This window comes from Notechis scutatus, chromosome 2 (genome assembly GCF_049901735.1).
Source record: "Notechis scutatus isolate UNSWTSFEM ecotype Mainland chromosome 2, rNotScu1.2, whole genome shotgun sequence".
NCBI classification, from domain to species: Eukaryota; Metazoa; Chordata; class Lepidosauria; order Squamata; family Elapidae; genus Notechis; species Notechis scutatus.
In genome coordinates, this window is record NC_142010.1 from 133,409,542 (window position 1) to 133,435,574 (window position 26,033).

Genomic DNA, 26,033 nt, shown 5'->3' on the forward strand with positions numbered 1-26,033 from the left:
TTGATATGGGTATTCGTTTTTGTTAATTTTTGTTAATTTGGATTGATTTACAGATCCCAGTAATCCAGATAAATAAAGCTCATTGGGAATCCCTATCCTTTTTGGCACCCTGAACATATTTGACATGCCATGATGAATTCACACACACATACCAGAAGATTCTGCTATTCTGTCTCTCATTGTAGTCTGCCAGAATACTCTCAAATACTAAGGTATTATCTTTAGTGATAGTTTACATACACAAGGCGGACACTGGGTTGCATCTATATTTTTATTGAAATGTGTACAAATGGCACTTTGCTTTGTGATTTACTTTCAGTGAATCTAAAATGCATGAACAGACAATATACATAGGTAACAAACTCAGGATCTTGCATCCTATGTCTATTGCCTGTCCTGTTCACAAAAATTACATGTGATTAGGTTTTGTAACATAGTTCTTTTGTGACTCTTCCACTTTATTTCCACCTCCTCCTTGCCATATGGCTGCCACATTGCACTCTACCTTTGAAATTTTCTTTTGTTAAATATCTGCTTTTTCTTGTCATCTGCCAAAGGCAGTTTAGGGACACCATCATTACTATTTGGGGGCATATACTTGCATCTTTCCTATCCAGATGAGTTGTAGCAATTTTCTCTAAACATTTAGTGCCTTCTTGATTGAGGTTGATGGGAATGGTATTCTAACATATTTGGAAGGTATACAGTTAGGGAATTTTGAACTATAGAACAGATTGTTGGGTTCTGGAGCAGCATAATTTGTGGTTAAGTCAAAAAAGGTTTTTTTTTTTTGTTTATGTGATGATTTAAATATTTCTTTTGAGGATTTTTGCGCCAATCACTTTACCTTCTACTGTGTTGCTGCAACTAAGTCAAGTATGCATACACTGATAGATTTTTCTCCTGCTTATTCCTGCTTCTGTTTCCCTTTTCTTCCTCTCTTTTCTCATATTTTGTAAAGCGTGAATGGTATAATAACGGGATAAACTTAGGCAGCTGGCTCCCCTGTCAGATTGGAAATGCATGTAAATAGAGGCCAACATAGTATGCTGCTAAAGATGTGAATTTTCTGGCACATTTTCTGTGCAAATAAGTATGAATTGAATTAGCATATTTGTCACAGTTTCTGTAGTCTTCATAAGCACTTGCACTTATCATCTTCATAGCACAGTTGGCTGCAGTATTTGCGCTTGGCAATTTTCTTCTTATCTTCAGTGACTTCCTCATAAAGATGCCACACGTGTATCAGGAATCAGCTTGCACATTTATGACTGGAATTGAAAGGGAAACTAGAACTTGAAACAAGTTGCTTTCCAGCAGATAATCAAGGATGACCATGGAGAAGCCAAGATTAAGACAATACATGTACCTAATATATTTGAAAAGCCATCTTTGTTTTCAAGTCCTCTGGGCAGGTAGAGGCTATAGATAAAAAAAACTTGTATCATTTTTCTACAATTAGCTGCTTTTTCTTCTGTCTCCTAGAAGCCAATAAGGAAACCCTTAAAATGGCTGCTTTTTGGAACAAAATGAAAGGCTACTATGCAGCTTTGAAACGGCTAAACTTCCCTACAGCATTTGTTTTCCAGCCTATATCTTTAGGAAGTCTTTGGGAGGGACATTGTATGTGCATCTTCGCTGTATGAATTTGCCAATGCTTTCAGAAGAATGTTTGAGGACCTGATGGCAGGTGTGCTGGTGTTGGGGGTGGGATGAAATCAGGTTGAGACATGAGAAATAGGCTCCTCATTATGTATCTGCCCTACAGCACAACTTCATTTGGAATATGTACGTGTGAACCCATCAATTTAAAACTTTCACGGGCTTTAAAGACCATTATTTCATGTTACTTTTCCCCAAATGTTTTATGGTGATGCTGCTTCAGATGCTATATGGAATACATAATGCTGATTTGTAATGGCACAATGTAGGCATTGTTATTTTATGATTGTATATATTGTGCCTTAATGTAAGTGCCACTGAAATAATAATTACAATGACTGACTGGCTAAACACATTAAAAAGAATGCACTGATATTAACTATTTGCCTTGTGCTTTCCATTCTGTACGTTTCTTTAATAGTATGGTAGTGGTCACGTGAACCACCATCATACAAAAGTACCGTAAATTATTTATTTGTCTCTCCTCCCCCCCCAAAAATCTTTGGTTTAATCAGGACTCATATATTTTCCCAAATCTATAAAGATAAGAAATATCCTAGTCATGCAAAAATGTCTTTTAATTCACTCTACTTTAGCACACGCTAAAACTGAACCAGGATTAGAGAAGGTTTGAATGCAGAGTAGGAGCATATGGGATTATCAGATTTTGCTCTTGAGTTGTTTTTTTAGTAAGCCAATGTTTATATGCTTCTCGCAAGGTCTAGTATTGATTTAAACTCTGGATAGCATGGAAATTACCATTTTTAGTACATGTGAAATAAGAGTTTATGCATATCTATTCAGATGAAAGTTCTACTGTTTATTTGATATGTTAGGGTTTAAGTCAAACAAGAGTTCATAGGATTGCAGGTTTAGTTTTTTTTTATCCCATTCCATATTTATGTTGCAAAAGTAATTACACATATGGTGCAGACTTGGAAAGAAATGTTGAAAATGCCTTTCAGTCTCATAGACTGAATGGAAGGAACAATGACTTTTCTTAATGCCTATTGTATGTTAACTAGAGCAATAACTTCTCTTAATATCACACTTGATTGTGATTTCCACAGTCTTTATCTGTGCAGAAGAAGTAGAACGTATATGGCACTCTAGATGTTATTGGAGTTTAGTTTCCATCACCTCCACTAGTGTTATCAATGCCAGGGGTAAGTTGTAAACGTAGGCAAACTACAACATCTAGAGATCAGATATTTTCACTGTCCTCAGACTGTTTTATTAGCAAAATATTTTCTCCATTCAACTGTGTACCATAGGACAGCACTGCTAGGTTATTTTATTTTGCTCAAACGTGCAGCAAGTGAAAAGTAGAAATCAGTGCTTTGAAAATGATGGCCCAAAGTGTAACAGCATAAGCATATAATATAAAAGTCATAAGTGGGATAGAAACTCCCCCCCCGCAGCAAATTTGTAACTGAATAGCTTTGGGAATATGAAAAAGGAAGAATCCCAGACTTGCATTTTCTTAGTGGAGGATCAGAAAAAGCAAAACTTTTAAGCAAATGAGGAAGCAGCTTAATAACTGGCAAAGAGAAAAAGGTGCAACTTGAACGAACAGCTTATGCATGAAAAGGGCAAAAGATCGGGCTAGAATCACTAGGTATTGAGGACACGCCTTATCAAAATGTTAGTGTTTGCACATGTGACCATCTATCTCATTGTCCATTTGTAACTCTACAGCCTAATAGTTTACATATTCAGCCTCCAAGGATGGTAAGAATAGTTGGTTTGTTTGGGGTATCAGACCAAACCTGAGGTACGATTCTGAAACCGCACAAGGAACACCAGTAATCACATGAGATAGGCTGAGCTAAATGGTAGCTCATCATCAAATAGTTCAGATTGGCAGCAGACTCAAGAGTATCCGGTTTTAGCTGTTACAGGCAACCAGTTAAAATTTGAGGAGTTTCAAGAACCCATGGGCTATTTATTATATCCATGTCACTATTTTAGTCATAGGTGTTGAGAAAAACAAATCCTAAGATTCTCCGCCTGCATAGCTCATTACCTGCACATGGCATTAGGTTAAGGAAATCTCCCTCCCCTGTTCTGATCCTGCTTACATTATCCTATGTGTGTTTTGTAGCTGTAATCGGCCATCTTATTTCCATGCTATTAACACAAGTGGGACAATTAATTCTGAGTGGCAAATTGCAACGAAGATTCAGAGGACAAAGTCATTAATGATATCAGTTGATATATAAATGGTAATTGCCACTGTTGGGCAGTCTAAATGTGAGTTTTATGCAGATGGGTGCTATGCCAGCAACATACAAATATTCCACTTACAGTAGTGTAGTGACAGTCATAAAAAAATATTGCTGTCTCCTAAAAGGATGACATTAGCATCAACTTCCAAAACGACAGGGTACATAACAAAATCTATGTTAAATAAGATTTATTCAGGACAACATTTTGTTTTCCACAATGACCAAATGACACCATGAAGTGTTCCAAGATGTGGGTGAAATGATCTCATTCCATTCACGTTCCCATATTGGTACTAATCGGTAAAGGTATTATTAATATGTAGTCCTATGGTTGTATGCACAGGACATACATAAAGTTACTTAATGTGGTTTTCTGAATAACATGATCTTCTGAATGATAAATTAATGACTTGGAGTAGATTTGCCCAACACATTTAAGCTAAAATGTGATGGTTAATTTGTGTTTCAAAGATTTTGCTGATGACTTGTACAACTGTTCTTAAAAAGTGACAGATGTTTTCCTAAATATGTCGTTCATTTTTTTAATATTCTGCCAACTTTTCTAAGATGATGATACTTATAAAAAGGAAACCAGTTCAATGCATCTATAGTGCAGCTTTGCAGTTTATGTGTTTGTAATTCTGTGAGCAAGGACTCCGAAATTATAATAGTAATGAGTGACCAAGCATTCCAAATAACTTTTTTGTCTGACCGACAACATATATAGATGGAGGTGGCATTGTTCAGATGTATCTAAAGTAATTCCACATATTATACACTGAAATCTATTCACGCATCCACACACAAATATACATAGTGAGAGACAATGTTCCTACATTACACTAAGCAATATTGTGCTTTACATTTTGTGAGAGCAGCCATTATGGTTTCTGATTTGTAAAATATGATTAATGTCTGTGTTGCATGAATTCTGATGTATTCAGTAAACATGGTTAAAGTAGTTGAGCATGGTACATAAACTAATCAAATGTGTGTTTTTAAAAAAAACTTACCTAGTACCATTTGAATGAAGGTTATTCTGCTTTGTTGCTGGAGAGTTTCAGCATTACATATTTTGACCAAAATTGTTGCCTTTAAAAAAACTGCTATTATTTTGGTTTTGCTTGTTGATGCTTGTTGATCTCACCACCTTAAATTAGTATGGTGCTGTCACAGCAGGGTTATCTGCTGGGGTGGAGAAGTCACAATGTCAGCCACAACTGTGACAATCAGAGAGAGCCCCTTCCTCTTTTAGTTATGTTGTATGTGCGGCACAAAAGAAGGATAGGGATTTGATTGCACAGTTGCTGGGGTCATCTTGACTTTTTCATCTCTCTTCTAAGATGTTCCTATGTTGGAAGATATCAAAATATGAAGAAAGAGAGAGAGAGAGAGAGAGAGAAAAGAAAGAAAGATTGAAGAAAAGTGAAAGACGAAAAGGCTGAGTCTCCAGGGCTTGGTTTTGTCCTTTATATCATTGTTAGAGGAGCAAGTTTTGATATACAATGCGTTTTTCTTCTTGTTGTGCTTCCTATGAAAATGTGTACATAGTACATATACCAGAGAGAATTCAACATTTTATACATTTGAAGGCATTCAGAGATTGGTAGTTTGGAAAAAAGTTATAATGGCACAATATCAAGGCTTTTGATGCTACTCAACGGATATATACATAGACATGACATATATGTGCGGGTATGTGAGTGTGTATATGTATATATACATATACACACGTGTCTGTGTGTCTGTGTGTATATATATATGTATATACTGTATATAATCATATTTTATATATAAGAAATATAACATGAGCATGAAATAGTAAAAATGGATAGACAAATGGGAGACAGAAGGTCAAAATGTAAGCCCTATCTTCAAAAGTTTTCAAGCAGTAAAATACAATGAAGCCAATAAAAACTGCAGAATAAACAAAATGCTTTTGGGCAAGGAACACTTTAGAAAGTTTTGTGGGGGGGAAAATTGGCTGTGGCAGATTATAATATCTTTGGGAAATCTGTTACACAACAGCCCACCCAATGAACAAATACATTCAATTCTGGAATGATCAGGATCCAAGTAAAATAAAGCTTAAAAAAAGAGCAGTTGTATCACAAAAGCTCTTAAAGATAAGGAGAACTTTGGCCCTGGGTGTTGCACATGAAGCAGGTCTAAGTTAATCATATTTAAAAAAAGGAGGCTGGATGTGCCAAAGACTAGGGCAGGCACTAGATGCTATGTGTGTGACCCAGGCTGAAAGGGGAATGAGTTCCTCTAAAAGTGGGGGTGGCAAACCCAGTAACCATGGGCTTCTCCCCATCTGGCAGCTTTGAGTCTTAGAGGCAGTTTAAATACAGTTTGTTTATGTGGCAGAGAGGGTGGGAAGTCCAAATACCATCAAGATCCTTTGGTGGTGTGAATGGACACCTGGACATACACAGAAGCTTATTTCTTCCTCAGTTCTTGGAATTAATTCCCTTAATGTAATCAAACAGTCATTTGTTTCCCATTTCTCTTTATACTTGTAAGCTCATGAAGCACAGAGAAAGTGTAGTAGACCTTATCTCCTGCTCCTTAGCAAGGCTGAACATGCATCAGTACATCAGTACAGATGATCCCAGATAATCCAGGCTTACTTTTCTGATTTTTTTAAAAAAAGATTTCTCCCCAGATTTAGCCCGTCCAGATTCCAGTGGGTGTTTATCACAGTTTGGACAGCTCTGTTGATTTGGAGAATGGCTGAATTAACAACAGTGGAGAAAAGAAAGTATATTAACCACATTGTTCCCAGAAGCAAATTTTAAAGGTTATGGTGAGGGAAGTCACTGCTGTTTCTGATTCTCATTCTTATCAAACTGTAGCCTATTATAAAATTCTGAAAGGCTTTTCACCAGGATGGCTCGGAATATAGTAAGTGGAACACTTACAAGACAAGGTCATGTCAGTTCATTTTTAGAGAAGCAAGTGTCAGACAACCCTTCACTGATGGTGGTGTCAGTCTCTTGAGTAGGCTGTGCGGCCTACCATCCCAGGACCACACATCCAGGCTCTTCTTAATATGGATTGAAATGGTGCCTATTCAGGAATTGTGGGGTGGGGAGTCAAACCTCCATTCTGATGTCTCTGCCTTTTTCAGGTGGAGAAGTATCAGGCACTATGAACAGGTTGTATAGGAGACTTAAGACAAAAGCAATTGCTACAAAAAGGAAACTCATGCCACCATCTGAGACCCATGGCTTTACTAGAATGCCCACCATCATTCCCAGCCTGCAAATGCTCCTTCCCAATGCAAGCCATTCATTTTGGCTTGACTGTTGGTATCATGACTAAATGGCTGAAACACTTAACTAGTTTGACTGTGGCTGGGTTGCAATAGTGACTGTTATAAAATAGAACTTGGAAGTTTCTTTAGGAGAAAACAGGGAGTCTGACTTGACAATATATTCCAGAGAAATTCTTCCCATAACTTCTTTTATTTTGCCGGTACGCTGATGATGCATAATAAAGAAATGCCTTGCATCATTAGTATGCATTTTGCCCGGAGACCCTCTGTGTATGTCTCAGAGTGGCATCTTAATTCTTACCTACGAAATCTTGGCTGATGGTGATAAGGGGCTATTTCTGCTCTTAAAAACTAAGGGGAAATATCATTTCCACACTGTACTAAAGCAAGCTACCCTTAACCATTGCCCTAAAAGGACCTTCTGTTCTTTCTTGCTAAAGCGAGCGCTAAGCTTCTGCCAGCCAAAGTAATCTTAGCGCATTATTTCTGCCTGCAGGAGTACCCTAGAAGTTGCCATGTTACCATGGGAAATAAAGAGGGAAGCCCAAATCAAGAGACAGGTGCATTGCTTTCTTCTCCCATTAGCAGCTACGGACCCCGAAGCATGACTTCTTTGGAAACGATCTCTTTTGTACATTACGGAGAATTCTGTGAAATGGCAGGCTTGTCTCTGAACCTCACTACTTAAGAATTGTCACATCTTTCCTAATAACCTGCACAGAAGGGGCCCAGGCAGTTCATCATGTGAATGTTGTAACCTTTGGAACAGCTTTGCTACCTGCCTTTCTGATGGGAGGATGGATAGAATAGGCCAGGGCTCAAAGAAGAAACAGAGTCCAGGCCAGGTCAAATGAGAAGCTGCCAGTTGGATGAGATGAGCAGATGATGGCACATCCTGTGGAAGTGGCTCTCTCAGTTCAGTTGCAGTCTTGCTCCAGGGAAGGCTATGACTGTCGGCCTTCCCACAGCGCACGGTCGGAAGGGAGAGGGGAAGAGAACTGAAGCAGCACTTCCTTTTGATAGATAAGTAGCCTCTTAGAAACAGAATACCCCAGAAGCAGTCTGGCTCTACCTGTTCCTGTAGGTTCTTCTTGGCATTCGGATTAAAAGAGAGAGAGAGAGGGAGAGAGAGGGCTTTGCACACAATGACCACTGCCACACAAGGCTTGCTGTGGTTAGGGAGCATGACAGATACAGAAGGAGAGACACACAGTTAAGACTTCAGTGTTTGTGGACCGGAGAAGGCTGTGCCCTCACCTCCATTGGTTACTGCGGGGCGGGGGAGGGGAGGGTTCTTCCAGCAGCACTTCTGTTACGTTTAAAGTTCAAGGGCGTCATTGGAACGAGCAGAAACTGGAGTGGATCTGGCAGCTGAGCCTCACCTCTGTCCAGCTGGCTCCATGTGCGTATCGCTGCATTGGCCTGGGGCGGATGGATGAGGAGAGGCTGGATTCTGCTGCCTCCCCAGTAGTCTGAGATAGAGGCCCTGCAAAAAGGTTGGCAGGTCCACGGGCTGGGCTGGGCCAAAGCTGCTCAGCATGGCCCCTTCCCTTTGGTAGTGTTAGTTGTACATCCAGTTGTCAGTTAACAGGTAAAATCCTCAAAAGTTCCTCGGGCTGGGTGGTGAGGTAGGATGTTGGCTGCGTATGTCATGCCTGCTGGATGGCCTCGGATACTCTCACATGGATTCTGGAAAGGTGGAGAGGAAAAGCAAAAAGGAGCGTAAACAGAATGGACATGAAAGTAGCATGGTAAACAAGAAACACTGATAAATGGGACCCTAGGTCCAGGATTTGCGGGTTCAAGAGACTCCATGCCATGGAAGGGGAGATGGTTTAGGAATTATTTAAAAAAAAACAGCTGAACTTCTGGAACATAATCAGACTGGGACTAAAAGGCATCTCCCTAGGTATTCCTCATCATCTGTCATAGAAGACTTTGAGAGACTGGTCTTGTTTCATTCAAGTAGCCCAAGGAGATAAGATGCTTTGCTGCAGATACAGTAGCTTCCTGTCTCTGCCAGTGCTCCTATATGAACTAGAAATCGTCACTGCCCCGTAATTGGAAGTTTTTGTGCCACTTGGCACAATTCGTTGGTGCTAGTCATGATGACAAGATGACAGGACGAAAGAGTAAAAATCCTTTCATCCTGCCATCTTGTCATCGTGACTAGTTAGAAACTGTACACGACTAGCACATCATACAGTTAGAGATCTGATATTGCAAGAAGACTTCACGTCTTGCAGTGCACATTATAGGAGAGGTTGCAGTACTCCTCCTCTTAGAGGAGGAGGATGTAAATTCCCACGAACCATATTAGTAGCCTGCCTCAAATTTTATAGAGAAAGGTAATAAAGGCTTTGGATACTCGTGTACCAGTGTCACCAAGAGCTGTGGTGGTGCAGTGGTTAGAATGCAGTATTGCAGGCTAACTCTGCCCACTGCCAGGAGTTCAATTCTAACTGGCTCAAGGTTGACTCAGCCTTCCATCCTTCCGAGGTCAGTAAAATCAGGTCCCAGATTGTTGGGGCAATATGCTGACTTCGTAAACCGCTTAGAGAGGGCTATAAAGCACTGTGAAGTAGTATATAGGTCTAATTGCTATTGCTAATATTATCTTGTATGACCCAGGAAATCTATTGGTAGCTGCATTCCACCTGAGGTCCACATTGTTCCAACTCTCTTGAGACTTTGTAAAGCTGTAACACTCTGGCTCTTCGGTCAGGCCCTGGGGTAGCAACACAGCTAGAATACAACCCGCTAAACTGTTGTATTTTTGGCATGCTATACTAGCTCTTAAAGACTGATTTGTCCTACCAAAAATAAATATGTGCTAGACGAAGTAAAGAAAATGGTTGTTGCTAGGTTTCAAAGTGATTGGGTAAACAGTTAAGGGGCTGAGTAGATAATGATGGGGAGGAATCCTTAGCCATGGTAAGCCACCACAAAGGAGCATGGACAGGTGTAGAATAGCTAAATTGATAATTGAGCTTTCAAATGGCTTCTGGTCATTTACTGAATTTATTTGTAAGGTACCCTGAGATTTAGGGGCCTAGCAAAGTTAACCTAATATTTAATTAATATTGTAGATATAAATAAATAGAACTGGGTTCCTTGTTGTATGGTATTATAGGAAGTGTAATTCTACCAGAGGGCAATAGGATTCCTAATACAGAAATCTCAACTGCTTCACTAAACTGTGGATTCTTTATTGGTTGAGAGAGTTTGGCACAATTAAAATGATACAAACTCCATGATCATTGAGAGTATAGCCAGGCCATCCACATGACAGATGACGAGAGTTGTTATGAGGTGTAGACACTTACATGGCGCTTCACATCATCCAGGCTCAGGGCAACACCCTTGTCACTGTTATTCCCTTTGTGTTTCTTTTCACACTTGTCACGGCGACAGAGGTGGAACTTAATAACCTAGAGATAGAACAAGAGGAAATGTTCATCATTGGGAACTATTAATGGGATTATTTAGAATTCTTATGTACACATAGTACGTCAGTGAATAAAATTCCATATGATTGAACTGTAACACTAATTACACATTGACATGAGCCTAAGGTGACCCTACATGGAAGTGAAATTCTGAAAATGGTGTATTTCAGTGAAGTATGATGAAGAATTACTTTCCTATTGACTCAGTTTATTGCTAACACTTAAAACCTTTTTCTTAACTGAAGAGTACTAAAAGTTTGCTTCAGAACTGAATTACAGTGTCAGGATTCTGGCGATCGCCCTAATTAAATCATAAGCCTCGAGCCAAGCTTCAAAAAACTTCAAAAGATTTATTAGGAGCAACATGCCGGCATGAAGCCGACTCTGTGACACATAATTTACAACCACCTATCACCAACGAAACACATTCCTGGGCTAGGTGTCATCACCCACATTCTCCAATAAAGGATTTTTGTGGGTAGAACACCCGGTTGCCTAAGTTACAATCTTTGTGAAATAAGCTTGGAATGTGCTTCTGATTTTATTTGCCATATGCTCCTTCAGTTCTTTCCCTCTCTTTCTCCTGGCAACTTGGAAACAGGCATAGAAATGTTTTACAAGTTGACAATGTGTTTATTGGTTACCTCTTTATAAGCCATAAGTTGTATTCCTTTCCCTCATGTTAACAGAGACCAAAACTCACCTCATAGGCATAGTCAAAAAGCTCAAGCACAGTCAGTAAACTGGCTCCAATAAACAGCCCCATCTGTCCCCCAATGTCACCTGCATGGGAGAGACAGGAAGACATATATGAGGTCTTTTCCTTAAGTGGAATAATTTCCATGTCTGGGTAATCCCCAGTTATGCCAACCCACACTGAGGGGAAAGGGGAAGCATGGACATTTTGCATTACATTGAAGTGAGCCCCAAAAGGTCCCCCCTGCCCTGGAAGCCTGGCATTTACAGGATCTGCCCCAACTGGCAGAAAGAAAAAAAGTGATCTCACCCAGCAGTCCAGCTACTTCATATGCTTTCTTCTGCTCAATTGTTTCATAGTTCAAAGCTTCAAAGAAAATGTCCAGAACCAGGATGTTCTCCCTGCATAAGATGAAGGGAAGCGAAAGGGAGCCAAACTTTGAAATCTGCCCACCAAAGAATCCTGTAAGTATATTGAGGTCTGGAGTTTTGGCTAATGACCCACTCAGCAAAACAAGCACCCATAGCTGTAGAAGTGAGAACAGATACACACACTCATATGTCTGCACCCAAAGAAACAAATGATGATTGCAGCTGTTTGTGGAATCATCACAGGATATGTAGAATATTTCTTCAGAGCAGGATTGGCTATAGAAGAGATGGAAGCTCTTTCTCTTTCTTTCTTTCTTTCTTTCTTTCTTTCTTTCTTTCTTTCTTTCTTTCTTTCTTTCTTTCTTTCTTTCTTTCTTTCTTTCTTTCTTTCCTTCCTTCCTTCCTTCCTTCCTTCCTTCCTTCCTTCCTTCCTTCCTTCCTTCCTTCCTTCCTTCCTTCCTTCCTTCCTTTTTGTCCCTCCCTCCCTCCCTCCCTCCCTCCCTCCATATCTATCTGTCTGTCTGCTTACCTACCTACCTACCTACATATCCATTTATAATCTATATCATCTATCTCTTCTAGCTGTCTGTCTATCTAATCTTTTATCTATTACATTTATTTGCTACACGTCTCACCACATCTCATAGGCCAGTGGTCCCCAACCTTTTTTGTACCAGGGACCAGTTTCAAGCACAAACACTTTTTCAAGGAGGGGGGGGGGAAGAGTCCGAGTTTGGTGGTTTGCTTGCAGACGTTTCATTACCTGACTAGGTAACATCTGATGTTGTTACCTAGTCGGTAATAAAACGTCTGCCAGCAAACCACCAAGTTCAGGGAGCGCCCGGCCCTGCCTCCCTCAGCCCCATCCCTCAGGTGTCTCCCTCCCTCCCTCAGGTGTCTGCCTCGTTCCTCTCTCAGTCGCTCTCTCGCTGCTCCACCAGCCCAGGAAGAAACTGCTTCAAAGAAGCCGGGGGGGTGGGTGGCTTTTCCTGTCGCCGCAGCTCCTCCGAGCGCCCGTTTACCCCCACCCGCCCGCCCGCGCTGGTTCAACCCAGTGCTCCGTTCTGCCTGCCTGCCTGCCTGCCTGCCTGCCTGCCTTCGTTTGGAGCAGCTTCGGCTGATAAAAAGAGGCGAATAGTTATTATTCTCAGCTGAAGCTGCTCCGAATCAACCAGACAGGCAGGCAGGCAGAACGGAGCACTGAATTGAAGCGCGGCGGCGGTGGGTGGGGGTAAATGGGCGCTCGGAGGAGCTGCGGCACAGGAAAAGCCACCCCCGGCTTCTTTGAAGCAGTTTCTTCCTGGGCTGGTGGAGGAGCGAGAGAGCGACTGAGAGAGGAACGAGGCGGGAGGAAACCGAAGCTGCTGAGCCAGAGAGCAGGACAGGCTTCGGTTGCTTCCTCCCTCCCCTTCTTTCATTTGTGTCCTTGATCCCCGATCCCAGCAGCATTCATCGAAGGCGAAGAAAGCCGCCATTTTTTTTATTTTTTTTTATTTACGGCCCAGTACAGAGTGCTCCACGGACCGGGACCGGTCCGCGGCCCGGTGGTTGAGGACCCCTGTCATAGGCAACCCTGGGCAGCTTACAATAACAACAATTTTTAATTATAAGTAAAGATGGTGATTCTGGGTGGCTTACAACATTAAAACAATAAAACCACGAGAAATAAATATTGCTAATAACAATAACAATACAATTATAATTAAAGATGTGAAGGGAAGATGCAAACAAAGTGTGTGGGGGGGGGGGGGAAGGGGAGAGGTGGGATCTTCTATTGGTCCATCAACCATCTCTTCCACACTGGGGCCCCAAGCCATCTGGCAGAGCCAGATCTTCAGACTTTTGTGGAAGGCTGGGAGGGTGAGAGCATATCTCACCTTGTGGGACAAGCTGTTCCAAAGGGCAGGGAGGCCACAGCAGAGGAGGCTCTTCTGGACTCCGCCAGCCAGAATTCCTTAACCAATGGGGTTTGCAGCATACCCCCTCTGCCAGCATGGGTGAAGTGGGCCAGTCCTATTGGGGTAAGACAATTCCTCAGATAACCTGGACTCATGCCATGCAGGCTTCAATGGTGATCACCGATACATTGAATGGCACCTGGAAGCAGACTGGAAATCAGTGCAGCTCACAAAATAGTGACATAATACAGCTCACTCTAAGAGCTCCGGAAACTGCCCACTCCACCACACTCTGCACCAGTTGTAGTTTTTGAATGCTCTTCAAGGATAGCCCTATGTAGAGTGCATTGCAGTAGTCCAAGTGTGAGATGACCGGAGTTTGAATGATTGAGAGAAGGGACCCATGATCCAGGAAGGGGTGCAGCTGGACACAATATGAGTATTTAAAAGCCTTTCACCAACTGGGAAAGGAAGAAATGTTCTCCTGGAGTGCCTTCCACTTGCTAAAAGGATTGTTTTTAATAGGAAGGAAGAGCCAAACAGTGCCTTCTTCGGTGCCTGGCTGTGCCTCTGTTCTTTCCTCATCTGCCTCTTTCCAATGCTGTCTTTCAGTTCTAAATCTCTGACAATACTTACAGCTTTGCCCTGTGTTATTAGTTTCTCTCTTGGCCAGTTAGTGAGGGACAGGAAAGGGAAATGCAGAAAAAAAGGTAATAGATGGGTTGGATGCAAGGACAACACTCAGCCAGGAAAAGAAACTCACCCAATGTACTGTTCACTCTTGTTGTATTTCTTGGCCAAATACTTGGCTGAGGCCTTGCTGGGGATCTTCACCATGGACAGCTCTTTACCATAGCGTGTGACGTTGCAAGGCATCTCACATAAACAATAATCATTGTCTCGCTCCACCAAGAAGTCTGGAGAGCCCAAAGGAAGGGGAGAAGTCACAATGATTTCAAATAACAAAATACCAAAAGCAGTTCACGATATCTCATTTTAAGAGACTGGAGAGGTGATGTCTATTGGTCCTTACCAAGGGCTGGATCTGCACATTCTTTGTACTGTTCAGGGGTGCAGTACGGAGCATCACCTGCAAAAGAGCATAAAAGTGGTGTTATGCTTTAATGCAAGCAGCTATTATGGCAAAGTTCATTCCTGCTGAATTTCAACCCTTAATGCAGAGGTCTCCAAACTTGGCAACTTTAAGACTTGTGGACTTCAACTCCCAGAATTCCCCAGCCAGCATAGTCCCTCCCCCTCCCTCCCTCCCTCCCTTTCTCCCTCTCTCTCATCTCCAGTATTATTCTCCAGTTTCTTGTTCTTTCCAGTGAAACAAAACTCTCCCTTCTCTATCCTGCTTTCTTTCTGTTGGAAGGAGGGAGGAAAGTTTTTACAATCATATCTGAAAGGTGCAAATGATTGAGGGATCAAATAATTTTGCAAACAGGGTGTCTTATTTTAGAGCCAAATAATTTAAGTTACTTGGTTTAAATCTTTACTTGTTTTATATCTTGTCTTTTGTTAAGGAGCTTAAGGTGTTGACGGTTATTGTTTTATCCTGGCATTCTATTTTAGGAGTGTGGTGTATGGTAAGTATATATACATTCTTAAATATATGCACATCTACATACACGGTTGTGATATGGACAGATTTATTGGGTGAGGGGAAAAGTATATGTGTTTATAAATATAAACAGTATATTTCTATCTTCTCTTTTTAGTGAGGAATCAAATTAAGTCATTTTGTTCCTTTTGGGCTAATAAGGCAATATTTATATTTTAATGATTGTATTATATTATGCTGTTGGGTTTTTTCAATGTATGATTTGGTAAGCCTGGAATTATTGATGTTGTATAGCTGTATTTTTATTAGGTCAGCGACATATATTAAAGTGCCTGTACAACACTTATAGAAATTGATTTTATGAGAAGTCTATCACATCAACTACATAAACATTTGAATGAAAAGATGGAGAACTTATATTTGGGACCATCTTGATTTTGTGATTAAAAAGTTGTTAAAGATGGATACAGTTGATATATTTATTTCCAGAACTGCTGCCTCTACACATCTTTCTTTGTGAAACATATGTCAAGGTGAATTATATTTAGTTGAAATCAACACTCTCCTAGAAATTCACAGAAGGAAATGAGAGAACTGCCACTCCTTCACAGTGCTCTTCGCCATTTTTTTTTCATGTACAGTTTTTTCTGTCCCAGCGGTTAAACTAGGCTGTTCTGTGTGCAAATAAGTCCTCTATTATTTCTGGGTTTTGAACCCTCCTTTAATGTCTTACACTGTTTTCTGTTACTTTTATATCTGGAATATCCACACAATGCAGACACTGTTTGTCAGATTCCCTTCTCTATGAACCTTCTATATACCAAATTATGTGTTATAAAGTAGCTAGAAGTAAGAAAAAAAAAAAAACCCTATACTGGGAATCCTTGATTAACAACCACAATTGGGGCCAGCAATTCTGTTGCTAAGTGATGCAATTGTTAAGCAAGACATCCCATGACCACGTCTTAGGATTTTACGGCTGGCTTCTCAATTGACTTTGCTTGTTGGAAGCCGACTGTTAAGAATGCAGATGGTGACTGTGTGACCGCAGGAGTTTGCAACAGTTGTAAACACCTGCCAGTTGCAAAGTGCAGAAATCTTGATCACATGGCTGCAGGGGCATTGTGACAGTCTTAAGTACAAGGGCTGCTCATAAAGTCACTCTTTCAGCACCATTATAACTTTCAATCATCACCAAACAATGCGATTATTAAGCGAGATCTACCTGTAGGGATATTATTTCTGTTTCTTATATTCTAGATATAGGGAAAAAAATAACCAAGCGGAAAAAAGTCTAACATTAGTGCTTTCCATCCTCACACTTTGAAAAGGGAAAACATTTTCCTTCTTAGGAGATGTATTCTAATACTAGGTGTCCTACCTCAAATAATCCAGGAAAAGCTTTACAGCTTAACTGCTCTGGTTATCAGAAACTGGTCCAGAGATGGATAGATTGACATTAATAATAAAGGATAAGGAAGAAACAGAGTATTTTTTTAACATGGGATTTGTTTTATCAATGGAGAGGTAGAAATTAGAAGATGAAAGATCACTGGTATGCATAAATAAAGGATGTAAGAATTGGATTATACGTAAGTAAATATTAATATTATTAATCTAGTTTTTATTATCAATATTATTATCACCAGTATTATTATTATATGGTAAAAGTAAATTGAGATCCAGACAATACACTGTTTATTAAGCACTTATGTATTTTAAATAAAAAAAGTATAAATAAAATTTAAAAAAGAAACTGGTCCTCAATTTTTCCAGAGAGCAAATGTTATTTTAATCCATTGTGCAAGCAAAGTATCCAATTAAAAATGCTACACCTAATGAAGATATTGCCATTGGCTCTATTTTCTTTGCATCTTAAGGCAACCTTACTAGTCAGAACCTACGCTGAATCTGAACACAGTGTCGCGTTATGTAACCAAAACTGAACTCAAACCCCTGCATTAATCCATGCCTTTACTTGTCTATCGTATCTTAAATAATGATACCATACCAATTTCTAATCAGGCTTGATCTTCAATCTGAAACATGCTCATCCCCCATTTTTCTCATCATTTGTCTGTACTGTTCTGCCTACTCCTCCCTAGGAGATGCAGCTGACTAAAATAATTAATTCACTTCCTTGTTTGGATTATGCTAATTACATATCTGGAAGAGGTATTCTGATTAACAAGAAAAACTCTTTACAGACCAAGGTGAGGTGGTTGAAAGAGTCCTAGGATCTGTTCAAGCATGCCTTAGAACTGGAGACCGGGAGTGGCTCAATTAGGGGAAGTCATAATTAGAGATGAACCATAATAAGAAGCACTTTTAAAGAATGTTTTCAGCAACTGTAAAACACCTTACTTCCATTGCTTTGGGGCAATGTTGGTTATTTACTTTGAAAATAATTGAAAATATTCATGTCTTGACAAAGTAGTACCCTCATTCTGACTATGGTTTATTGAGCCACCGTGATACTTCTAAGGAGCTAGGGCTATTGAGGTATATAGCACAGACCAGGTAGACTAGATATTATCATATGAATTAGCATATTCTTCTGGGAGAGTATGGTGGAAATTGTGGTGAGTTATCTGAAATCAACAATTTGGAAAAAGCTAACCTGTGTAATGATATTTCAGCTTTTTAAAGGAATGTTCACATGACTTCAGCATTTTTTTTCCACTTGCAGGTGGTTTAATTATGTCATCATGCACCAAATTAGACTGTTTATTAGATGTTGTGAAACCAGGTATATGATACTGATTTGCCAGCTTTTTTTCAAATGGAAGAAGGTAATGCAGTAAAATGGCTTAGAAGCAGACACAGAAGATTGTTTCATATTCTTTTGTACATTGCCCTTGGTTCCTATAAGAGGAAAGGTGGTATATATATCATCATCACTATCATAATCATCTAAAGAATTGAAAACCTACAACAGTTAATTCCACAGCTGAATATATTACGCAGATTAACATACTTCTGCTGACTGCTGGCTGCCAGCAGTTTGATTCTGACCCGCTCAAGGTTGACTCATTCTTCCATCCTTCTGAGGTCAGTAGAGTGAGGACCTAGATTATTGGGGGCAATATGCTGACTCTGTAAACTGCTTAGAAAGGGCTGTAAAGCACTATGAAGCGGTACATAAGTCTGAGTGCTATTGCTATACGGCACATTCTTATATTGATTCATCTAGTGCAGGGGTGGGCAAACTTTTTGGCTCATTGACTTTTAAAATTTGACAGATGGGCCGGGTCAGCACAAGATACGATACATATAAAAAACTGCAAAATCTCCGCAAAATCAAGTCACTGCACCTAATGCGCCACCTGGTGTCGAAATGCCTGTCATTACAAGTCAAAATCAAATGAATGCAATCATTCAATCATTCACATCAAACTTTAATTCTGTACCCATCTTCGGCGGGCCGGATTAAAAAGACCAACGGGCCGGATGTGGCCCGCGGGCCGTAGTTTGCCCACCCCTGTTCTAGTGCAATATTGTTTTTGATTGCAACAGTAATCCTACTGCTGCTGCCCAAAACTTTTTAAACTGAAGGTCCAGTTGAGGATTAGGTGGTACTATGGCTAGAGGTTAAGACATTGGACTTGTCAGCTGGAAAGCCGACAGCCCAGGTTTGAGACCGAAGCATTCTGCAACAGGGTGAGCACCCGTCTTCACCTAGCTCCTGCCCACCTAGTAGTTTGAAAGCATGCACTTGTGAGTAGATAAATAGGTACCACTTCAGTGGGAGGAAACAGTGCTCGGTGATGTCATGTTGTCTGTTTGTGGAAACATCTTTGGACTGTCAGTGGCCTTGAAATGGAAATGAGCACTGCCCCCTATAGTCGGCAACGACGAGCAAAGTAACATCTGCAGGGACTTCTTTTTTTCCAGGTAAGTATCTGGGATCTTCTACCCTATAAATCTTGTGCTTTATGACTTCATCTGATTCTCATTTCTTGCTTGCTTAACCCTAACCCTAACCCTGCCATCTTGTCACCATGACTAGCACCAACGAATTGTGCCAAGTGGCACAAAAAACTTCCAATTACAGGGCAGTGACATGATTTCTAGTTCATGTAGGAGCACTGGCAGAGACAGGAAGCTACTGTATCTGCAGCAAAGAATCTTATCTTCTCGGGCATGGTTGAAATTCTGGACTGTGGTGGTTGCTGGGTGTTTGAGAGTTGGCAATCACTCTCTCCGCTTCAGTCTGCAAGAGGAGCTGTCCAGCACTGCCAGCAGTCAGCTGACTTGGTGAAGAATTGGACTGGGCAGAGGATTATTAGCCTATGCAGAGTTTCAGCACAGTATCTGGTTGAGATGTACTGGTATCTCCCAAATGCAGGGGTGTCAAACTCGCGGCATCACGTTGGCATCACGTGACGTATTGCAACTTTTTCTCCCCTTCGCTAAACCGGGCATGGGCATGGCCAGCGTGTGACGCCTCTGGCCCGTGGGCCACGAGTTTGACAGCCCTGTCCTAATGTGACTACACTTAACTGTCAATATTCATTTCTTATCCCCTCCATCCCCACCTCATGCTTCAAATCAAATCTTACCTTCAAGGAGCTGAACCTTATTTCATTACTCTTTTGAATACAGAGCAGTTATTCTGGAGAACGCAAAACTGGGGGATAAATCCAACTGGGGAACATTAGATTTCTGCTTCTGCAGATCCTTTGCATTTATTACAGCCATGCAGTTGTCCTCTATATTCCTGATTCATTCTGGAGACCACCCTAAAGGAGATGTCTAATCCAGTTTCAGCTCTGGGCATTTCTGAGGGCATTAACATAGGCAACCTGTTGTTACCCAGTGTGGCATGTTAGCCCACCATCTAAATATCAAAATAGTGCGCACATTCCGGAGTGTACTCCCATAAATCATCTCTTCATCTTGCAAAGGACTCAATAAGAAAATGATTTTTAAAAAAAACCCAATTGCCACTTTTATGGACTTCAGTCCTTAGCTTCCCTTCGGAGCTGCCCGCCCTTCTTACCAGGCATATGCACCATACGACAGTTGCAGTTCTCCACCAAGTAGCGGGTTTCACAATCTATGCGGCAAGCAGTGATGCTGTAGGTGTCGTAGAATTCAGACTCCACTGTCACTGACTTGCAGTCACCCCAAGGTGGAGGAAGGTAGATAAGCTGAGCAACAGAGGATAGAATGAGAAGGTCAATACCTCCTTAATCTTTCCTAAGGCAAAAAGAAGAGTTCCATTTGGCCTGTCACGATGATGTCCTACATACAGGCTCAGTAGAGTTTACAAATGAAATAAGGCAGCAATAAACACGTAAAATAATACTACCAGTAGCATATCCTTGTGTAGATAAGGATACAGCTCTGAAGTCCCTGCCCCCTACTCAGTAGCACTAGCCATCTGTCCTCAGCCTGGATTGCGGGATCAGATGCCAGGGATGTTTCAATCTAAGCCGTTCTTTTCAAAGGAGAATGGAAGAAAAATCAATGTGGGATGCTTCTATTTTATTTTTTTTCCTTGCAACAATTTACATTCACTCATTATCCTGCTTTTCTTCCAGAAACCCAAGGCAGCTTACATAATACCACTTTCCATTTTTATTCATGATAAAATAGGAACAAAACATGTTTTATTCAATAAATGTACCTTGTGAGGTAGGTTTTGCTGAGAAACACTGAGTGGCTGAAAATAATTCAGTGAGCTTCCATGAATCCAGGTGCTCCTGGTTCTAGCCCAGTGCCTTAAATCGTAAAACCATTCCTGCTCTTTAGCACGGATACACGAAGGTATTTTTAAATAGAGCAAATGTGTCTTCAACGTACCCGCTGCTCTTGGCAGGACACAAACGTTTGGAAGCCGGGTGCCACTCCAAATCCCAGCTGGTCAATGAAGGGTGGTTCATCCTGGCTGTGGATCTGCACTTTAATCCCAGCTTCGAAGGACGTCTCATCTATGGCACAGAGAGATAGAAAGCATGGGAAGAGCAAGTGAGGTGGGCTCTTTCTTTTAATCTGACACCCTCCAATCCCCAGGGACATTAAGGAGAAGCATCCATGCCTCAAGGAGAAGCATGAAGTTGAAGTTGCAGGGGCGTGGAGTGCAGGTTCTCTGCACCCTCTCAACCCACACGTGCCATAGTTTCCCCTGTGTTAGGGGTTAACAACCTTTCTGGGCCAGTGAGTGCCTTTGGGGAGCCTCTTTCGGGTGTCGTCACAAAATGACTGCCGGGATAGATGAAATCAGTTATAGACATTTATTTACCAGCAAATGGATAAGCTTGCGGCCTGAATATTCCTCTAGACTTTACTCTTTGTTTTGTTTTGTTTTCTGAGCAGCTGGGCACGCTTTCAAGTAAAACATTGGGCTACAATCCCCCCTCCTGTTTTCATTGTAGAAAGAAGCCCAGAGGCCTTCTAATAAATAAAGATGATCTAGAAATTGAGGCTTCCCTTTGCAAGCATGCCAGCTTTCCATGTATTTCTTTAAACTAAAGGATGTGTTAAAATATTAAAATCAAACAGAAAGAGGAGGCTGGTAAATACCAAAAGAGATGTTTTTGGCAGCCCGTTGCTCCCCCTCCCATTCCTTGATCTATTATGCAGCAATTTTAGGACTGATTGACTGACCAGAATCAAAATACCCAAAGGCTCACACTAACCAGTCTTTCTCTCCATTAATGCAAAGGTAGAGATTAAATCCAGGCACACATCCAAGGATACTAATAGCATTTTTAAAAACCAGGCAGAGCCCATGCGGCTCTCTTTCTCTCCCCCTCTCCCTAGAAATGGAAAGCCAGCTAGGAATGCAAACATGCTTTCCACGTAGCCTCTTGATGGCCTTTGATTAGGGACTCTGGCTTCACCCCCCTCCTGCAGTTTGAAGAACACATTTCTCCCTTAGCAGAACAAAATGCTATTTCTGGATAAGAGGCAGCTACCTGGTTGGCATTACTAAGCTGGTTGCTATGGTGAGCAGGACAGGAGTGAAGAGGGGGAGGCTGAATAAGGAAACGGATGTGGAAAGGCAAGATGAGGATCTCAGGAGATTGTGCAAGTCTAGGAAATGACTGAATGGAGGGAGACTTGGGGCAGAGGAGATTTTGGCAAATTGAGGCTGACTAAGGATGGGTAAAGGGACGCATTGGCTGAGTGGCTAAGATGCTGAGCTTGCTGATCAGAAAAGTGGGCAGTTCAGCAGTTCGAATCCCTAGCACCGCGTAACAGAGTGAGCTCCCTGTTACTTGTCCCAGCTTCTGCCAACCTAGCAGTTCGAAAGCATGTAAAAATGCAAGTAGAAAAATAGGGACCACTTTGGTGGGAAGGAAACAGAGTTCCATGCACCTTCGGCGTTTAGTCATGCCGGCCACATGACCACGGAGACGTCTTCGGACAGCACTGGCTTTTCGGCTTTGTAACGGAGATGAGCGCTGCCTCCTAGAGCCGGAAATGACAAGCACGTATGTGCAAGGGGAACCTTTACTTTTACAGATGGGCAGTGCAGAACTATACATGTCATGCCACTGTCATGCCCTTGTTAGAGTCAGACTCTGAGGGAGAGGTGGAACAGCTGATAGGGATTGGAGGTGTGGCTCTGGAAGTTGTGGAGGAGGCTGGGGAGGGGCAGAGGCCGGCTGGGCAGTCAGAGGAAGAACCAGGCCCATCCCCTCTGCATTCTAGGACACGCAGGGAAGAACGGAGAAGGCAACAACTTGGCTTGCGAGAGAGGAAACAGCCATGATCCCTCTCATTGGTTGCAGCTGGGGAGAATAGTATATAAGAGAGATGGTTAAAACACAGCGTTGCCAGAAGCAAAACGTGTGTTATTTTGGACTGAAGTTATCTTGGTTGGCGTCCTTCCAACAGATTGTGCCGTGTTATCTCCTTGAAGTTGGTAATTACTTATCCTGGTCCGTTGTGGAAATTTCTTCATTGTAGTTTTAGTTTTTTATTTCACCTCTATCTGCTCATTAAGTTCAGACTGTATTGCTTTCTTTTGAAGACTATTTTTGAATACGTTTTATCTCCAACTGAGAATTATTGAACAGTGGGGCCAAGTTGGAGGCATTAAAGGACATTTATTTATGTTTTGGATTTTGTTACATTTGTGCCACGCTCTGGGTCATCACAGCCACAAGGAGAAATGAGAAACTGATGCAGGGATAGGAAAGGAGGAAGCACTTTTACCTGTCTCTCCCCAGACTGGAAGGTATTCATCCTGTTGAATGTCCAGCATGATCTCCAAGCCGTTGCCGGTGCCCCCTTTCATGGCAATGAGGGGTGGCTTGTCAGACTGGCCAGAATTGAAGGTGTAGCACTTTCCGTAGCGAGTGAAAACCTGTGGAGGAGAAAAAGTAGGCTTAGGATAGGAGCCTGACACTTCCTCTGGAGGCCAGTGGGCTCTCCTAGCCTTGATAACCAAGAGCAAGCCGGAACAGAAAAGTATAACCTACAGCATTGTCACATTGTGTCTTTCAACAAGCGTAGTAAGTGCACTCTTTGGGCCTGGTGGACACCTCTGGAACTTGGGAGCATGTTGTGGCACTCTTGCAAAATGGCTGCTGGGGGCGAGGCTTGTCCAGTTCCAAAATGTGCCACAAGCATTGATTTGCTAGACCAGGTGGGGAACTATGGCCCTTGTATGACTTGTGGACTTCAACTCCCAGAATTCCTGAGCCAGCATGCTTGCAGTGACCACATGTTCTTTATTATAAAGGACAGTCTTTGCTTCCTTGAAAGCCGTGCTGTAGATTTATTTATTTTTCAAAAACTCATTTTTGTCATTTAATTTAGCTATTTAACTTTTAGCACACAAATGGTACCACTTAATTCACACACAGTCTTTCACATTCAGGTAAAAAAATAAGAAAACTGGATTGTCTTTTTAAAACTAATTGATATATTCTGTTTGGTTTTAGATATTTTATTATAATATGCATTTCTTGGTTTTACACTTGAATTTTCCTTTGTAAGGCAAAGTTAGAAACATAATCCATTTAATATTTTTTTTTTTATCATAACAAACCTCTTTCAGATTTGTCTCCTTTTCAAATTTGCCTTTATTTCCCACCCCCAAGAAAACATCGTCTCTGTAGGCATACCTGGAAATAAATATGATATTGGGGCCCGACTTTTTCCTTTGCAGTAGCTTGTTGCGAGCTCCCCTTTAAAAATTATTATCCTTTTTAAAATGCCAATTCAGCTGAAGGAAGGTGTTCTGTCTTTTAATTGGCTGACTGAATATAAAGACAGACAGGTAACTCTACAAAGGCTTCCATACAAAGTTTCTTTATTGGTTCACAAGGCATCCTCAAATATAACTCACAGTTACGTCGAGATTCATCTTAATATCCAACTCTTTGCACAGATGACTTCATAGTGTAAAAGAATAGTGATCTTTCATCCCATAACGAAGGAGCAAGGGGGTGAGGCACCAGCACGCTGCTGGGGTCCAGGCAAGAGTGAAGGACCTCCCCCAACCCAACTAAGGGTCAATTCAATGACCAATCAGGATTACAGATGTGACCACATGACATGAACTACATTTCCCAGGATGCATTAACTACATTTACCATGAGGCATTCCCTTAAGGGGACAGCTCCCAATTCTAATTTAACTATCTCAACTCCCATTACCTATATACTGTCTGAACAGCACAGAAGGAGCAAAGGAAGAGATGTTTGAGAGCACACTGGCAACCTGGATACTACCTTAGGGACCTTCCTCCCTTTCCCAGTTCCTCCTACTTTGGAGCCAGTCAGTTCCACTATGAATAATTACCAGTGGGAAACAGATGAGAACCAAAGACACAGGTTAGTGAAAAATTATGGCCATTTGCTTGTTAGGCATAAGGAATGTGCTGGATTGGAGGTTAAAAAGTGCCATGCATAGAAGGAGCCGACAGGATTCATTTACTTTACTCAGGAAGCTAACTATTTCTGATGAATTCTCTTAAGAAAATGTAGCTAGCCCGGGAGGGCAGAGCTGGCGTCGCGACAATATGGCATGCGATCTTGGAGGTCTGAGATCGCTGCCGATATCTTTGCTCCTGGATGGTCCAATTGGATCTAAACTGTCCCGAAGAGATGGTGAATGTAAAGAGTGCATCCTGTCGATCCCAGGGATACCACAAAGTCCCTGGTAGATCCAGGGACTTTTTGCCAGCAGCAAAGAGGCAGCCATTAAAGCTGCTGAAGTTGGGACAGCTCCAAAATGAAAGAGAATGGAAAGAGAAAGTGTGCCGGTTTGGTGAGAACTTTTTCTTTATTTTAAGATTTGAAAGGACACCCTAAGGAAAAGAAAGAATCTGTAAAAGTTTTGACAGAAGTGATTAGGCGGCGATTTTAAACAGGAATGTTAAAGTAATATTTTTTTTTTCTCATTGCTGGATTTTCTATACATGATTTTATATTTTGAAACTGGACTGGTCTTTTCTTCTTCCACCTATTCTTTCTCTCCTTTTTGACTTTGTAATATTTTAGGCTAGAGACTCCCTTTTAGTCATCTTTTTAAATATCTTTTTCCCTTTTTAATTAATTTTCATTATATTTTGTTTGGAAAAGGAGGGGGAAAGTGAAAGCAAAAGAAACTTTGTAACACTGCCAACTAGAGGCTTGGAAATATTTTATTTTATTTTTTCTTGACCAAAGCTGAGAAAGAACTGAGACTTCTTTTCAAGGACATTGCCTGTTTGATAAGATAGAGGGAAGAGCATGAGAGAGTATTATTGCAGGTGCTCTTCTGGGTTTCTATCAACATCTGGAGTCTGGTGTTGAAGCTTATAGAAAAAAAAGGTGATAAGACTCTGGAGAAGAGAGTTATAAATTTTAACAAAAGCCTTGGACAATCAAACAAGGTGCAGTGTGCTCTTTTTATCTTTTTTAAGCTGCGCTATTTCCTACC

At 41.3% G+C, this 26,033-nt stretch overlaps 1 protein-coding gene across 5 annotated transcripts in view; it reads right to left on the reverse strand.

The window, feature by feature from the left end:
• Positions 1-5,346: 5,346 nt before the first annotated feature.
• The window catches only part of ASIC1 (acid sensing ion channel subunit 1), a 226,899-nt gene continuing 206,212 nt past the window's right edge, over positions 5,347-26,033 (reverse strand). For all 5 annotated transcript variants that reach the window (XM_087953980.1, XM_026679991.2, XM_026679989.2 and 2 more), the window contains 9 exons: positions 23,319-23,469; positions 20,958-21,085; positions 20,152-20,302; positions 14,619-14,675; positions 14,349-14,502; positions 11,626-11,717; positions 11,323-11,402; positions 10,497-10,601; positions 5,347-8,859 (listed from right to left, as the gene is read on the reverse strand). In XM_087953980.1, coding sequence (XP_087810106.1) covers positions 8,755-8,859; positions 10,497-10,601; positions 11,323-11,402; positions 11,626-11,717; positions 14,349-14,502; positions 14,619-14,675; positions 20,152-20,302; positions 20,958-21,085; positions 23,319-23,469 — 1,023 coding nt within the window. In that variant the 3' untranslated portion in view covers positions 5,347-8,754. The remainder of the gene's footprint in view (positions 8,860-10,496; positions 10,602-11,322; positions 11,403-11,625; positions 11,718-14,348; positions 14,503-14,618; positions 14,676-20,151; positions 20,303-20,957; positions 21,086-23,318; positions 23,470-26,033) is intronic.